This window comes from Rattus rattus, chromosome 15 (assembly GCF_011064425.1).
Source record: "Rattus rattus isolate New Zealand chromosome 15, Rrattus_CSIRO_v1, whole genome shotgun sequence".
In the NCBI taxonomy this organism is placed as follows: domain Eukaryota; kingdom Metazoa; phylum Chordata; class Mammalia; order Rodentia; family Muridae; genus Rattus; species Rattus rattus.
The window spans coordinates 7209622-7227064 of NC_046168.1; the positions used below are offsets into that span (position 1 = coordinate 7209622).

The 17443-nt window shown below is 41.9% G+C and overlaps 1 protein-coding gene and 1 non-coding gene across 8 annotated transcripts in view; both read right to left on the reverse strand.

The window, feature by feature from the left end:
• LOC116884728 (protocadherin gamma-C4) overlaps positions 1-17443 on the reverse strand; it is a 184095-nt gene that overhangs the window by 129258 nt on the left and 37394 nt on the right. Inside the window, exon 1 of one of the 7 annotated variants that reach the window (XM_032885936.1) lies at positions 4450-8047. The exons of the other annotated variants lie outside the window; for them this stretch is intronic. Within the exon in view, the coding sequence (XP_032741827.1) occupies positions 4450-6864 (2415 nt within the window). The 5' untranslated portion in view covers positions 6865-8047. Of the gene's footprint in view, positions 1-4449; positions 8048-17443 lie in introns of those variants that run through there. 7 annotated transcript variants of the gene reach the window in all.
• LOC116885070 lies at positions 7984-8109 on the reverse strand. Its single transcript, XR_004385944.1, has one exon. It is a non-coding gene; the product is annotated as a small nucleolar RNA SNORA40 (small nucleolar RNA).

Consider the following 17443-nt stretch of genomic DNA (forward strand, 5'->3'; position numbering starts at 1 on the left):
TTTAGCTTGGTAGTAAGTATTTGTATGGTAAGTTGATCAAAAAGTTTCCTTTAGCTCATGATTTTCATATGTTTAATGGTTGATAAGTTCTATAGGTTTTCTATAGTAAATGCTTCATTTGTTCAAATTATATGGCCACAGGAAACTCATGTGAAAGACTAAAACTAGGCATACACCCAGGAAAACCAGCTAGCTTTGGCATGCTGATGTACATCCGAGATGTAGTTTAAAAATTGCTCAAAATTGATGAAACATGAAAATAACGTATTCTCTCAGAGCTTATAAAACAATCATGTTTGTGTAGGTGGCCATTTAATTCACATGACATAGGATATAGAATGTTTAAAATTAATATTAAAGTCAAATCAGAGAATCATCAACACTGTTCAGCTGTTCATCACTGTTGAAAACTTAGGTTTGGAAACAAACACTTCTGTAATAACTATAGAAATATAAATGGCACAATATCGGCTTGGGAACACATTATTACTCCTATCTTCTTATTTAAAAAACATAAACTAGACAGGCATGGTGGTAGTCTAGCATTTGGGAGGTGGAGGCAGGAGGATCACAAGTTTAAGTCCAGCTGGGGCACACAGGGAGTTCTAGACTACACTGTGCCACTTAACACGACCTTCTCTAAAAGGATTTAATAGGTTATTTTTTTTTGCTTTTTTCTCTTTCCCTTCTTTTCTTGTCAATTTTATTTTCTCTTTATCCTTTCCCTCCCTTTCTTTCCTCCTTCCTTCTTTTACTCTTTCTTTCCTTCCTTTACTCCTTCGTTCCTTCATTCCTTCATTCCTTCCTTCCTTCCTTCCTTTGTTGTTGTGGTGTTTGAACCAAGGGCTTCAGATATACAAGGCAAGTTCATTATTATCGTTTTTGTAGTGCTGAAGACGGACACAGGGCTTTGTGCATAGTTGGCAGGTGCTGAACCACAGAGCTGGATTTTGAGCCTCTTAATTTATCTTTATTATTGCTGTCAACATCAGGTTACAAAGGAGAGACCTATACATTTTCAACATGTTTTTTTTTTCCGGAGCTGGGGACCGAACCCAGGGCCTTGCGCTTGCTAGGCTCAACATGTATTCTAAAGTAGGCTTTTATTACACGAGCACATCAAAATCAGTGTGCAAATAGTCAGCCCATTCTATTGTCAGATTATTGCATCTTCTAACTCAAGATTGGGAAAAACTCAATTGTTCAGCAACTCAGCAAATTATCAAATCTTCGTGATCCCTTTATTGATTCCTTGGCTATCAATTCTACTCCTTCTGCTTTTGATGTGCTTCTCACTATGTAGCACAGGCTGGTTCAGACTTATGACTCTCTTGTTTCAGTCTTCTGATGTGCACACCCAGATAAAGTAGAGCCAGAATACTGACCAGCTCAGCTACCGTCCAGGCATAGATCCAGGGCTCTGAGTTGGCCACCCTCAAATATATATCACCTGCAAACAGTTGGGATACTCGAAAGGGTTGGTCCTGCTTATCCAAAGCTGCAGGATCTCCATGACACAGAACAACTACAGGATAACAGGAAGGAGGTCCTAGTGAGGATTCAAAATCGACGATGTCACAGAAGATCTTGAACCAGACCAATGACTCATTGCAGTGAACATTTTGCAAGCAAAAATGTGTGGACAGAAGGATATACTGTGGGACACACTGGCATAGGACAGTTTCCATGATGAGATGCGTTCTATGCTATTGTTTGCTTGTAGTTTTTGGGTGGTTGTAAGGGCAAAAGGTGGACACGAGGGGACAGGGAGATGAGTGGAACTGGGGGTACATGATGTGAAACTCATGAAGAATCAATAGGAAGTTAAAAAAGATTGGCACCATTGCACCCACCTAATCACCATCAGCTTACTTGTAAGGAGAGCCAATTACAGACTCTCCCAAGTCATTAGGAGTCCCTTTCTTGTTATTCTGACAATTAAAGATTTCACCATTTTCTGCTCGGTTATCTATAACATTATTTGTATCTTCGGTCATGAAGAATAAAACCAGTCCCTCGAAAGGATAATCCTCATTTTTTTTCAAATACTTAAGATACAGAGTTCCTACAGACAGAAACATTTCTTTAAATGCTAAATTATGTAAATTTTTACTTGAACCCTGTTAAGCCTTCATCCTCCTATTTACCAGTCATTCTGTATTTTAAGAGCTATTTTCTGTAAGTGGTTTTTTTTTTAAAGATTTATTTTATTTATATAAGTACACTGTCACTGTCTTCAGACACACCAGAAGAGGGCATCAGATCCCATTACAGATGGTTGTGAGCCACCATGTGGTTGCTGGGAATTGAACTCAGGTCCTCTGGAAGAGCAGTCAGTGCTCTTAACCTCTGAGCCATCTCTCCAACCCCTGTAAGTGGTTTTATATTAAACTCATTTTCATCATTAAATGCCATTAAGTACCAAATGCACATATGCCATTGTTATCCATTAAACATTACAACAATTATAATAATGGTGATGTTATCAAACCTTTGTTTGATATACTACTTCATTGTTGAAAAAGATTTCACAAACTTGTCTTATTTTATCTTCCTAGAATTGTGTGAGGTAGATAAGACAAGGTTTACAAACTTTAGTATTAATTGGAAGACCATAGAAATTTTCACTGGCTCAAATGAATGACAATTGGTTCTCAACATATTATTCAGTTTTTTTCAAGTAAAGATTTTAATAAAAATTTAGGCAGTCCCCTTCCAGGGGCATTAGTGATTTTTAAAAATTGAATCCATTAAGAAGTTAACTGTTTCACTCCTATCGTTGGAATGAAGTTCAATCGATTTGTGACCCCTGACCGAAGCAAGAACCACAAAGGACATTTCAACACACTTTTGAATGTTTGGAAGGTTATGTATTTTCCTCTTTCCAAAGAACAGAGATAAATGTGTGATACTGAATTTGTGTCCTTGTGAAAGTTTGACACTATAAAGGATGGCCGATCGGCGGAGCAACCCAGCTTTAAATGTCATCTATCCTGAACATGTACAGCAGGGAAAGATAACAACACCATGGTCCACGGGGCACTTAGCAAGCAGTTTATCACCAAACCAAGATTAGACAAAGGTCACAAAAAGATTCTGGAATAGAAAGCCAACTTTCACCAAGTAGGGCAGGAAAAAAATCAAGATGAGGAAATAAAGAAAATGTACATATAACCTTCACTATGAACTGGAAGAATAGTTGGTAGAGTGCTTGCCCAGCACGCACAGACTCCTAGGTTTGATTCACAGCACTGCATAAACCTGGTGTGGTACTGTACACCCCCGAGGCAGAGGCTCAGAGGATCAGAAATTCAAGGTCAGCTAAGCGAGGCCAGCTTGGTATGCCAAGAGACCCTAGGGGTGTGGAGGTGGAGAGAGAGAGAGAGAGAGAGAGAGAGAGAGAGAGAGAGAGAGAGAGAGAGAGAAGAGAGAAAAGAAAATAACTGTGAATTGCGTACGAATCTTCATCAGTTTGGAAGACACCTTCGATTATTATGTAATAGTGAGGAACAATGGAAAACTAAAATCTTAATTGTGCTTAGTAAAGGTTTTAATTCCATTTTTTTCCAGCTTAGAATAGAAATTGTCTAACTGTTGTAGAATAGGGAAAAAATCCCTTGGAAATGAAATGTACAAAATCGAAGGTACAGGGAAAAAAAAAGAGGCTAAACAAATCTGCAGTATAAAATAAAATCTTTTTCCCTATGAAAACCGAGAAAAGAGACCCAGGGATCTGCTGATAAAAAAAAAAACTTCAGAATTATATGGGTTTAGTTGAGTTTTCATTGGTGTGACAAAAGCATTTTAGACAAATCAACTTGAAAAGGAGAAAGGTTTGTTCTGATTCACCGGTTCAGAGTTCTGTTCCTGATACCCTGACTCTGTTGCTCGTAGGCTGCACATGCATAGCAAGGCTGTCACCACATGACAGCAATAAAGCTCAAATACAGGGATAATAGATCCCCTTTAAGGTTGTGTCTTCAAGCAATCAACTTTCTTTTCTACTGGTACCCACTTTTATCATCCCAATAGCCCATCCAATTATCAACCCATCAATGGATCAATCCTTTGACAAGATCAGGATCTTACAATATAATACCTTTCCCAAAGCTCTCCTCTGATCACCTTTTTTTTTTTTTTTTTCCTGAGACGGTTTTTCGGTTTTCCTGTGTAGTCCTGGCTGGCCTGGAACTTGCTCTACAGACCAGGCTGGCCTCAAAGGATCAGAGATCTGCCTGCCTCTGCCTCCAGAGGGCTGGGATTAAAGGTGTGCACCACCACTGCCCAGCCTTTGATTACTTTAATTGGAGTCCAAACCTTGAATCTCTGGGAGACATTTTATATGCAAACAACAACAGATATGATTCATTACAAAAGAGAAAGTACTTCATTGACGTTTAAAGAGAACATTACAGTGTCCTGTTTTTTAAAAATAAGAACAAACCTTACCTGATCAAGAGAGTCTTCCTCCTTGCAAAAAGCTGAATCTTCCTGTATCAATAGAGGCTCATTTTTCTCACAGCCCTCCTGACTGATGAGTGTGTGGGCATAGTTGGGCTGGGGAAAGATCAGATGGCTCTTCCTTGAGTCTGCTGTGAGGGAGACCTCATGGGAGTAGGTCTGTAGAAAAGCCTGCACCCCATCAATACCCACAAAGTGTGAAGTGGACATATTTGACACACCTTTCCGTGTGGCCTTCAGCAGACTTGACTTACGCCAGTGCCACAGCCTGAGCACCAGCAGCCCCGTAACAAAAGCCAAGAAGACACATGAAACAGTGGCCACCGCCACCACCAGGTAGATTGTAAGGCTTGAGTCATCAGACTTGTGTGGAAGGTCAAGGCTGCTCAAGTCAGCCAGGATGTCAGGAATGCTGCTGGCCATAGCCACAGTAAGTGTCACAGTAGCTGAGAGAGGCGGCTGGCCGTGGTCCTGCACAGCCACCACCAGGCTCTGCTTGAGAGCATCTCTGTCCAGCAGGACCCTTGCTGTGCGCACCTCCCCCGTGTGCAGTCCCACTGAGAAGAGCCCTGGCTCGCTGGCCTTGAGTAGACGGTAGGACAGCCAGGCGTTCTGACCTGAGTCTTTGTCCACTGCCACCACTTTGGTCACTAGATATCCAGGCTCTGCCGATCGGGGAGCCAGCTCCACACCAGTAGAGCCATCAGTGGGGAGGACAGGGTACAGGATCTCAGGTACATTGTCATTCTGGTCCAGCACAAACAAGTTAAGTGACACGTTGCTGCTAAGTGGGGGTTTCCCTCGGTCACTGGCTGTCACCAGTAGAGTTAGTTCTCTAAACTGCTCATAGTCAAAGGAACACAGTGCATACAGGACACCAGTGTTGGAGTTGATGGAGAGGAAGGAGGATAGAGGTGTACCCTGAAGGGTTTCTTTGGCCAGAGAGTAGGTAATTTCTGCATTCTCTTCACTGTCGGGGTCCACTGCATTCAAAGAGAAGATGGAGACACCCTTGGGGTTATTCTCAGGGACATAGACAGAGTAGGATGAACGGGAGAAAACTGGTGGGTTGTCATTAATGTCTGCCACATCTAAGGAGATAAATTTTTTTGTAGACAGAGGTGGTGTTCCTCTGTCAGTGGCTGTCACAGTGATGTTGTATGAAGATACCTGTTCCCGATCTAGTTCTTCATTAGTCACTAACCGAAAATAATTATCTAATGATTCTTCCAATTTAAATGGGAGACTTTCTGAGATGGAGCATATTACCAGGCCATTCCTTTCAGAGTCTTTATCATAGACTTGAAAAAGAGCAATTACAGTCCCCGGAGGTGCGTTTTCAGCAATTGCTCTGCTAGCAGATGTAACAACTACTTCCGGTGCATTGTCGTTCACGTCCAAGATGGTTATTAAGACTTTGGCTCGGTCTTGAAGACCTGACTGATCTCGGGCTTCAACATCCAGCTCATAAAATCTTGAATCCTCATAGTCTAGATTTTTGGAAGTGGAAATTTCTCCAGTTAAAGGATCCAAGCGGAAAATCTGCGCGATTTCTTCTGTGATCCTCACAAAGGAATATGTTATTTGGGCATGGGCTCCTTCATCCTGGTCAGTGGCATTAACTGTTAACACTCGTGTACCCAGTGGCAGATTTTCAGGAACACTCACACGATAGATAGGCTGAGTAAATACCGGAGCATTGTCGTTCACATCTACGACAGTTACGAGAATTCGTGCCATGCCTGTTCGGACAGGGTCACCCCCATCCATGGCAACAAGGACCAAATGGTGAACTGCTTCCTTTTCCCTGTCCAGGCTGTGCTCCAACACCAGCTCCGGGTATTTGGGCCCATGGTCTTGGCTTTGCACACGTACTGAGAAGTGACTACTACCGCTGAGCTTGAAGCCCTGAATGGAGTTCACTCCCACATCGGGGTCATAGACACCCATTAGTAGAAAATGAGAGGATGGAGCTGCATTTTCAAGAATCTTCAATTCCATTTCTTCCTTTAAGAATCTGGGTGCATTGTCATTAATGTCCACTATTTCTACTTCCACAGGATAAAGATTTAGTTTATCTTCTACAAGGATGTTAAAGCTCACAACACAGGGCGCGCTCTGGGCGCACAGCTCCTCCCGGTCTATCCTGCCCGCGGTGACCAAGCTGCCGCTTCGCTGGTTTAGAGAGAAAAGCTGCGACCTACCTCTGGAGACGATGCGAACACCCCGCTCCGCCAGCTCGCGGGGCTGCAGCCCCAGGTCTTTGGCGATGCTGCCCACGAAGGAGCCTTTCTCCAGTTCCTCGGGAATAGAGTAGCGGATCTGCCCAGCCTCGGAGCCCCACAGGAGACTGAAAAGCAGGAACAACTCGCAGCAGGGCCGGCGCCTCTGCAGAGCCGCCATGACTGGCTTGTTAAAGGACTTCCCAGCAATTGTTGGTAGGAAGAACAGCCCCAACCCACTTGGTAATCCACAGATTACCTCAATTAGAGGTCAAGGTCCTTAAACAAACGGAGACCAGTTGAGAACCATTTCAGGTTAGAATTTTTACATAGCTTTGGTATCTCATCAGGATACGACCCTGTTCCCACTGATTTTCTTGTTCGGGTTAGGGAACAGCGACACTTAGAGTCTTAATTTCATACTGCACCCGTTTTGTGAAACTGGTAGAGGATTTTATTTCTGTTAAATTTGCAGTTATGGCATTTATATTTCTCTCAGAGAGTGAATGAAACAAGAATAATATGTTCAGTTTCAAATGGTCTTAAGTGTTCCTCTGAAAAATTTCCCACTCATTTTTTGTGGAATATCTCTTAGAATCCTGCAGAACAGGAATGGTATCACATTCTTCTGGAACTCTCGAATCCTCACCCGCATTTGCGCATTTTCCGTAATGTCACTGATAATCACACACACACATTCTGAGTGAATCTACTCCGGGGTGAGCAGCAGAAGAGTTGGCATTTTTACATGTCATTATCGGTTCCCATGAACATTTAAAGAATGGTTATAACAGGCTACATTTGTGTATGCTTTTTTAAAATGCTAAAGGTAGTGAAAATGTATAGGATATATACAATTTTTAGTATTGTAAGGCCAATACATTTTTATTTAAGGCATTTCACGTGTGATTCCTTCACTTGTGATTCCTTCACTGTCCATCAAGATCCCCCAAATTTAAGATTTCTGAAAATAGCCCTTTCTCAAAGAAAGATGATTAATCCAGTTGTGGTATCAGCAAGACACATAATCACCACCACTAAAAATTCTCCACCAGAGGAGACTCTGACTTCTCCTTAGGGACCATTTTAAGGCACGTCTGCCTCTCATGTGCTGACATGCCACATCTATGATGAACAAATTCAGATCATATTCATTCCTGTCACTGTCAGAATATTAATCTCTATGTAGAATATGTCAGTGCTACATTGAAATAAACATCCATTCACAGACTTTCTGCTCAAGACAAGCCTCATCACCCATGCCACTGTCCCATCATCCCCCTGAATTGTTTTGTGTGCCATCTTCCTTTTTTGTATGTAGCAAAACTCATACTGAGCAATGCATTCTGGGTTGCGAAGGAGAACTTGTCCTCTATGCTGCATAAGACATTTTAATACATCCACGTGCTGTGTTGTGCACAGCATACTTGTGATTCCACTCAAAGTGGGTCGCCTAATTTTACAGAGTTGTGTTAAATTCAGGAAATAATGTCAGCGGTTCGGAATTGTGGTGGCTTCAATAAGAATGATCCACTATAGGCTCATATATTTGATTTCATAGGGAGCAGCACTATTTGGAAGGACGAAGAGGTGTGGCATTGTTGCAGTAGGTGTGGTGTTGTTGGAGGAAGTGTGTCACCAGGGGTGGGCTTTGGAGTTTCAAAGTCTTTCTTGCTGTTTGTGGATCCAGAGGTAGACTCCTCAGCTACTACTTTAGGATCATGTCTGACTGCATGCTGTCATGCCCCTGCCATGATGACAATAGACTGAGCCTCTAAAATTGTAAGCAAGCTCCAATTAAATGATTTCTTTATAAGAGTTGATATAGTCATGGTGTCTTTTCATAGCAATAGAACAGTGACCAAGATAGGACTATAACCCAGTGTTAGAGTGCCTGTTTAGGTGTCAGAAACCTTGAATTCAAAGCCAAGCACTATAAAGGCAGTAGATAATGTGCAAGAACGGTAGTGTGGTATACTACTTCATTGAAGTGGTTCTGGTTGCACTGCTTTACAATTAACAGAAAACTTAAGACCATTAGGAGACTTTCTACAGACCAGCAATTGCAACACAAACATGCTCACAAAGAGCATGCTCCGTGCCGAGAAAAACCAATGAAACACAACAGAATCAAGTAGCACTTAATCTGCAGTATTTCATCTCCAAGTAATGAGTTCTCCCCTTACCACACATAGGAAAGATTTTTTAATGGATTGTTTGCAAGTTTATTGAATCAAGGTCATGTTTGAGTTGTCTTTTTGGGCTGGTGCTTTTGGCCCCAAATGGTTCAGCACATAGATCTTGTAGTAGAACATCTTTGGGCTTTGTATTGAGAAAATTAAACTCAGTAACTGAAAAATGTTAGGCAGTTCATCCAAGCCTTTGGAGGAATATGGCAGAATTCCCTTGTCATAGTCTGGAGAAGAAGGAAAACTTCCTATGGAGCCTTGGAGCAGAGATCAAACTCAAAACAGACTCCAGTGATGTGCCTATAGAAGTGTCACAGATGTAGGACAATAGCTACAACCATGGTAAGGAGAAAGAGCACAGAGATCAAGGTCAAGACTACCACCAGGTAAATCTGGAGCTTGCCTAAGGGTCAAAGGGGATTGGGTAATCACTAAGGTCCAGAAAGTACCTCTTGCAAGTCATCTGCAAAGAGTACACCCAGTGTAGCAGAGACTGAATGGGGCAGCTGACCTTCATTGCTTTTTATTATACAGTCAGAGGTGGTGATGGATTTCATCTTGTGGTTCAGCATATGCCCAGTACAACATTTCCTATGAGTAATCCTAGGCTGTAGACTCCCATATGGCAGGAGACAGAAGCATTGTCTTTAGAGTTCACATCTATCAACACTACTATTTTGATGATTACATAACCAGACTCTCTGTGGTTGGCAGTATTATGTAGAAGAGCTGACTGTTGTGCCCCCACACTGGGTGAAGCATATGTTGGATGCTGTCACTGAGCTGTCCCACCAGCATACAGGTGCCCACCTTGGCATTGAGGCTGAATAATCTTGAATGTGGGACTTCAGTGTCAGCCTGGTAGCTACTTATGGTTGTACAAACTCCACTTGGGACATACAGGATAATAACCTTAGCTCTAGGTCACTGGCCAAGATGGAGTAGGCTACGGCCAATAGACCCCAAATCAGGATTTGAAGGACTTACTAGCATGGTGGTGGGGACATCTAGAAGGGGATTGTTCCCGGTTATATGATCCCTATAGGAGGCCTGGTGGAAAACTGAGCATTGACACTGATGTCTGAGATTTACAGAATGAAGTTTGTACTTGGAAGAATGAGACAGGTTGCTTTTGTCCACTGCTGCGACGATGACACTATACTCTGGAATCTGCTCCTGGTCTAAGGCTCTATTTGTTCCCTACTTATATATGTGTTTTGAATCTTGAACTATTGTAAGTGGAATTTCCCTCTTATTAAGCACAAAATTTTCCCATTATATTTTGCAATGCACAGTGTGACTCCCACCATCACTTGCTTGCACCCCGACTATGTAGCTCTCCATTTCTTCCAAGGCCAATTATCCATCAGTGGTGAGTTTCCCCCTTCACTGTTCACTTGAGCAGTTGCCAAGCTCCCTTATCAGCATTGGTAAAGAAATATATAATCTTGCCACTGGTGATCTCACTGGAGCGTTGCCATCACTCTTGGAGAAGGTTATCATTTACATCTCTCACCTGGGTGGCACAGTGTCTAGGTGGCCTGTCCTTTGTCCACAGTGGTGAAGAGCAGATAATGACAGGAATCCCTTTTTTTTGATGAGGGACACTTTCCATGTTACTAACATCTGCCATTTGGGTTCTCCCTTTGAAGAAAGTGAAGTATGGTGTGGTGGTTTGAATGAGAATTAACCTCATAGGCTCATGTTTGAATGCTTGGGAGTTAACAGGATTGTTTAGAAAGGATCAGAAGGTGTGGCCTTGCAGGAGTTGGGGCCTTGCTTGCTGGAAGTGTGACCTTGTTGAAGGAGGTGTATCAGTAGGGGTTGGCTTCAAAAGTCCAGGCTGTTCCCAGTTGGCTTTCTCTCTGCCTCATGGTTGTTGTCTAAGCATGTAAGTTCTCAGCTACTGTGCCAGCACCATGCCTGCCTGCCTGTCTCCTGCCATGTTACCCACCGTTGTGGTCATGGACTCACTCTCTGAAACTGTTAACCCCAATAAACTCATTCTGCTATAAGTTTCCTTGGTTATAGTCTCTTTATAGTAATAGAGAAGTAATTAAGACAAGCAGTATTATTGCCATGAACTGACATCTACATCCATTTAAAGTGGGCCAAGTTAGGTCTAGTTTGATGATTTCCAGCATGGTGATATTTCTGATAATGCTAGTGAGTTTTTGTTAATACTATTGATCAGCCAAATTATACATAAAGTTTAACAGCTTTTCATCAATCATTTTGAATTCCAATATACAGGTCAACTTCTGACTACAAGTCTGCTCTAGATCTGTAAGGTCACTCACAGGTAGATCCCCTCTGTCTGTGTTCATGGCTGTGGTGGTTTGAATCAATTCATATGTTTCAATGCTTCACCATAGGCAGTGGTACTTATTGGAGGTGTGGCCTTATTGGAGTAGGTTTGGCCTTGTTGGAGGAAGCATGTCACTGTGTAGGTATGCGTTGAGGACTCTTATGCTCAGGCTCTGCCCAGTGGGGTAAAAAGTCGTCTGGTTGCCTGCAGAATATAGTCATGTCCTGGCTGATTTTCAATCAAGATGTAGAACTCTTAGCTCCTTCTCCAGCATCATGCCTGCCTTCATGCTGCCCTGCTTCCTGACATGATGACAGACTTCTGAAACTGTAAGCCAGCCCCAATTAAATGTTTGCCTTTATAGAGTTGCTTTGGTCATGATGTGTCCTCACAGGAATAAAACCCAAACTAAGACAACAGCAAAGTATTTTCTCGGTTATTACCTGCTGTTTCTGAGTGAGCAAATTCTGCATGTCAGATCTTTGGTAAGATGTTAGGTCCAGCCCACACCCCTGTGGGGTGAATTGCTCTGCTAGCTTGTTGCCCACGGCTGTAGCACACAACATAGCAGCTGTGGTTAAAACGGCCAAACAGCAAAGTCCTGAGTCATTTCCATGTTCCTGTTTTTATCCTGAGAATGTAAACTTGTTTTTCCACTGTGCTTCAGGGGTTTTTCTACCAAGAGCTAAGACTGCATATATATCTGCTTGGAACCTTGAGTAAACGGAATTCTCTGAGTATCTTTTGTTAAATCCCCCAGGCCTATGCCCAGTTCTCGGTACTGTGGATGCCATCAAGTGTAGGTTCCACTGAGATTGAGAAAGTGAGGAGCCTCTGACAGGATTGTTTCAAGAAACCAGCCAGTGAAGTGAAAGGAACGTATTGGGTGAGCAGCACAGTGGCGAACCAAAAGTAAGTTTAGTTCGCAGTAAGTAAAAGGATTGTGCCATTGGAATCTCAAGTTTCATATTACAGCTAACAGATCAGATGGTAGCTCTGCTCGAACAGCAGGGAATAGGGATAAATATAAAAACAGCTGAAGAATTTATTAAAACTTTAGGAAAGAATAGTCCCTGGTTTGTTCATTCAGGAGGACTTAATATTCCTGATTGGGAACATATTAAGGCAGATTTGCAAAAATCGCTGCAGAGAGATGGCCCTGAGAGCATTCCTGTTGCCATGTTCTCTTTGTGGAGATTGGTCAAGGATGCTCTCTTGAGTACCAACGCTAAAATAAAGGAACAAATGTCAGAGATAGAAAGACCATCTGGGCAGCACAGGATGATGCCTCTCTGACTCAGATCAGGAGTCAAGCTCAGAGGAGGATGAAGAAGAGACATTAGAAAAAGAAATAGAAGAGTTTAAAAGGAAGATTAATAAATGCAGGGTTGCTAAAAACTCAGAATCTCGTCCTCCTAGTAAAAGTCCCTTCTTTAAAGAAGAGGGAGCTATTGGTCCTCCTGCCTATGAACCCTATTCTTCCTCGGAGTGGTGTTATGCAAAGAAGGCTCCAAGGAGAGGGGTAATTTTTCCTGAGCCTCTCCCTGGACAGGGGGCAGTGTAACCTGTTGTTGAGGTTCCAGACCTCAACAATGCAGGTCAATTTATTAGACAACATGTTCCTTTGAGTTTTAAGGAGTTGAAAAGCTTGAAAGAAGCAGTCTCTGCTTATGGTCCCCTTGCTCCCTTTACTTCTGCTATTTTTGAATCTTATGTTACATCCAATTTGACTCCTGGAGATTGGCAACAAGTATGTAGGGCAGTGCTGTCTGGGGGAGATTGCCTCATATGGAGAAGAGAATATCAGGAGCAGTGCGCCCAGACAGCTCAGAGAGATGCTGCTGCGGGATGGGGGTGGGACATCTTGCATGATATGGGAGCAGTGGTTACCACCCAACAAGTGAAGAGGATGCTGCATGAACAGGGATTTGCCTCTGGTAGGGGTTTGGGGAGGTACCTGGCAGGGGACCCTCAACCTGTGTCTGATGGGACCTAGTTGTTCAAGCCCATGCAGATGGGATGCGATTGGGAAGTTTGTCATGGGGGTCACTGCTAAATTGCTTCCTATCCTGTGTGGGTAGAGCAGTGGCCCTTTCTTTCTGAAGGATTAGAGTCAGCACATGGACTTTTGCAGGAGCGGTTGCAAGCAGGGCACATTGTTCCCTCCGCTTCTCCCCGGAATGTTTCTTTGTGCTTCTCTTACATGCCTGGATGCTGCTCCTCTGATGTTAAGACAGGGGGTAGCTTTTAATTCCACTACCTATTGGAATACATCTATCACCTTTGAGGTTCCCTTAAACTTGAAAATGTTTAGTAAACATTTAAATATCTCTTCCTTCACCTGTGTAATTCCTTCATTTTTCCTTGTGGTTTGGAATGGTACAAATGCTGGAGATAGTCTTGACTATTCTTCACAGGAATGTCATCTATGTGAAACTGCTGGGGACCAGAGGACTCTGTCCTGGTTGTGCAGATCCCAGGCATAATTCCATTGCCTGTCAATAATTCAGGAGAAAATCAACTGATCTTGACCTGTCATAAGAGAGACTTTGGCATCACGGCTGCTATTGGCACCTTCTCCTTGGGCATTATTGCTATTGGAGCTGCTTTTGTGTGTGCATTTTTTCTTTGTTGCCTGGGCAGAAAACAAGCCCAGAGCCAAGCTGTCAATCGACAGATAATGTTATCTTTGGTGGAGACAACCTATCAGCCCAGATATGGCTGAGCATATATAAAAATTAGGCAGCCAAGGACAGGTAAGACCATGGGAGTGTCTGGCAACCTAAGACAGGAGTTCTATGGTGTGCTGCCCAATGATGGGTAAGGCAGACACTGACATCCAGGAGTCACCTAAGAAGGCGCTAATTTATAAATAAAAAAGGGAGAATTATTGGGCCCAGCCCCCACCCCTGTGGGATGAATTGCTCTGCTAGCTTGTTGCCAAAGACTATAGCACAATGTAGCAGCTATGGTTAAAATGGTCAAGCAACAAAGTCCTGAGTTATTTCTGTATTCCTGTTTTTAATCCTGAGAATGTTAACTTGTTTTTCCACTGTGCTTCCAGGGTTTTTCCACCAAGGGCTAAGACTGTATATACTGTGTGAACCTTAGTAAAACTTTGTCATTCTCTTAGCATGAATGAGCTGAGTCTGTGTCCTTTGTTAAATCCCCCAGGCCTACGCCTGGATCTCGGTACTGTGGCGGTGTGGGTGCTGTCAGTAAGATCCTTCAGAAGTGATCCCATGGCTGGCTCTTCCAGAATAAATTAACAAATCTCCAAGAAGATCAGGAAGAAAGCATACAGTGGAGGAGAAATGTGATAGGCTGTAGCCTGGCTAGGTTTCCCATCCCTATTTGGAGATTCTGGAGGTTTGGTATACTTGCTTTGTCCTAGTGGAAGGTTCTTTGTGGGGAGAGATAAATATAGGGTTCTCAGATAATTCCAATGTAGCTTCATGAATCAAAACTTTGCTCATAATTAGCCAACAAAGGCACTCTGCACTCAGAGAAGTTACAGCAGTGCCATTAATGGCCCCAAGTAAAGAATAATATTTTACTGTGTGTTTACGATGAAAGTAACCTTTGCCTTGTCAACATTTTAACACTTCCTATGCAGTATGGCTGCCATTTATTCAAATTGGAATTTTATATCCCTCCAAATTAAGTGCTTCATCACTTCTCAAAATAGGTTACCTTATTGTAATAATTTTATTGGCATAGTAACAGTTTCCATTTCTAAGTTCATAAAATGGTAATAATGGTACCTTCCCTGTTTACCTTAGTAGATATGAATATATACACATATATACGTATATATACACATATATATTTGAAAATTATGCAAATGAAAGAAACTGCTGGTGATTGCAGAAAAAATACCACAAATATTCTTGAAATACAAGTTTGGTGGGTGCTGTAAAATTTCATTTTATTCCCCTTTAACTTATAAACGCTGTAAAGCCCATTGCTCTTGGTTTTTTATTGCTTCATTTTAAAACACACACACATATATATAGCGAGAGAGGAGATAGGAGAGAGAGGAGAGATAAGAGAGAGGAGAGAGATGATAGAGATAGAGATGGAGAGATGGAGAATGAGAATGAGTCTTCTTATATAGTTCAGGCTATTCTGGAACTAGAACTTGATATAGACTCAAGTTGGCCTAGAACTTCTTATCATCATATTATCTTTTTCACTCTCATCTTCCTCCCAATAAGTAACCAAAAACAGCTTGATAGTTTTCATAAAATTGTATAGTAAGAAGCAAGAGATCCTCTTTTCCTGTTTCTAAGTATTTGTAAGTATGATTTAAAAATGAATTCACCATAACTTTAGGGAAATACCATACTTCTGAAGATACCACCCACTTTAGTCACAAGACATGGCAAAATCAAGCTGGTAACTACCTGGATGTTTCATCCCTACTGGGTAGTTGTAAGGTGGAAGTGCTGGAAGGTTCTAGCAAGGGAAAAAAGTCATCAACTGACCTTCAACAGCTGTGAGCCTTGTGAGCCACAATAACAACTGGTCTGATAAGATATAACTGTTGCAATAGTGGTGTGAATGTTACAGGAGTAACCAGTCACTTCTTGCTTGGATTTAAAGCCTGCCCACAAAACAGAGCTCTTCCTGGTCATTAACTAAGCCAAAACTCCATGATTGCCTAAAGTCATTGGCATTAGTAATATAATTCTGCTAATATAGTTGGAACATATAGTACTGATAAAGACATGGTGATAAACTTCCCCTTAACTGTTTATCTATCTATCTATCTATCTATCTATCTATCTATCTATCTATCTATCTATCTATCTATCTATCTATCTCTATCTATCTATCTATCTATCATCTATCTATCTACCACTGCATCTTTAATTCTTCATTAGAGAAGCTGCTTTTTGGAGTAGACAGTGAATAACACAGAAAGCCGTAAGTGGCCAACGCAAGGAATAAGAGACAGTTGTATGTTCAGCTACAAGTGGGACATCTACACCAGAACCTTCACTCCACTCCAATGCTCATTAAAGGTTAGAGAAGGATTGTAATCATCAGAGAGAGCAACATCTGTAACAAATAAGTATTTGCTGGACACAATAATGTCCACTCACAGCAGCTAAGACTGCATGCCCGAGACTTGCACAAGATCAAGTCAACAAAATGCTATTGTGGATAAAGAGGAACTCAAGAAATCTCATCCTTATCTGAGGAGCTAATAGAGGAAAGAGGATGGTTTTCTTCAGGGATGTGGGCTCGAGGAGGCTACCTGTTCCCCAGTAGATTACTCTGTATCAGTGTGCATTACAGTTAATACTAAGTGGACTCAGTGGGGCTATTTTTTTTTAAATCACATAAAGTTGTATGGAAAAAGTGAGGAGATAAGGAGAGGGATTAGAAGGGGAAGAATGGGAATTGATAAAAACTCATATTTGTGTATGAAATTCTTATGCAATAAAACAATTCACAAACAGTATTGTTTATTACCACATTACAGCTGTCTTCAATTGTATTGTTTTTTCCCAAGTAGAACAACAATGGTAAGTTATTTGAATTTGAGAGGTGAGATATGAATCTTTAAAACCATATATATGAAAGAAAGATATTAATGATTTTTCCTTTGTTCCCAGTTTACCGTATAATCATTTAAACATATTTTGGGGGATAGAGACAGTGTCTCTCACGTAATACTGACTGCCCTGGAACTCACTATGTAAGCCAACCAGGCTGGCTCTGAACTCAGAGATCTGCCTGCCTCTGCCTCCCAAGTGCTAGGATTAAAGGGATGCCCCACCGACCACACTGCCTAACATTGTGCCTTATAGTTTTAATTACACTGCCAAAACTAGAAAATCTCATAAAGAAAAGCACCTTTAACCTATATAATACGTTGTTATCCTAAAGTGTGAACAACAGCATGACCTCACTTTATGACACCAAGCGTTAAAGCATCTTAAACTGTTCATTATGCCCAGGATTCTAGACAGTCATTCACTGGCATTATTATTACCATTATAATTTCAGTGTGCTATGCATAGGCTAGAGGTGGATGTCAGACATCTTCTTCTAGCGCTTTCTTACGTTTTTAGACAGGGTCTGTAATAGAACCCAGAGCTCACTGGCTGGCCCATCTGACTGGACAGCAAGTTCTAAGGACCTTCTTGTTTCCATCATTCTCATCTTTTCTAGTCTTGGGGTTAGGGACAAATATTCATCTTTTTGTTTGTTCTGGGGATGGGTCTTCTAAAACTTATCTTTATTTTATGCAT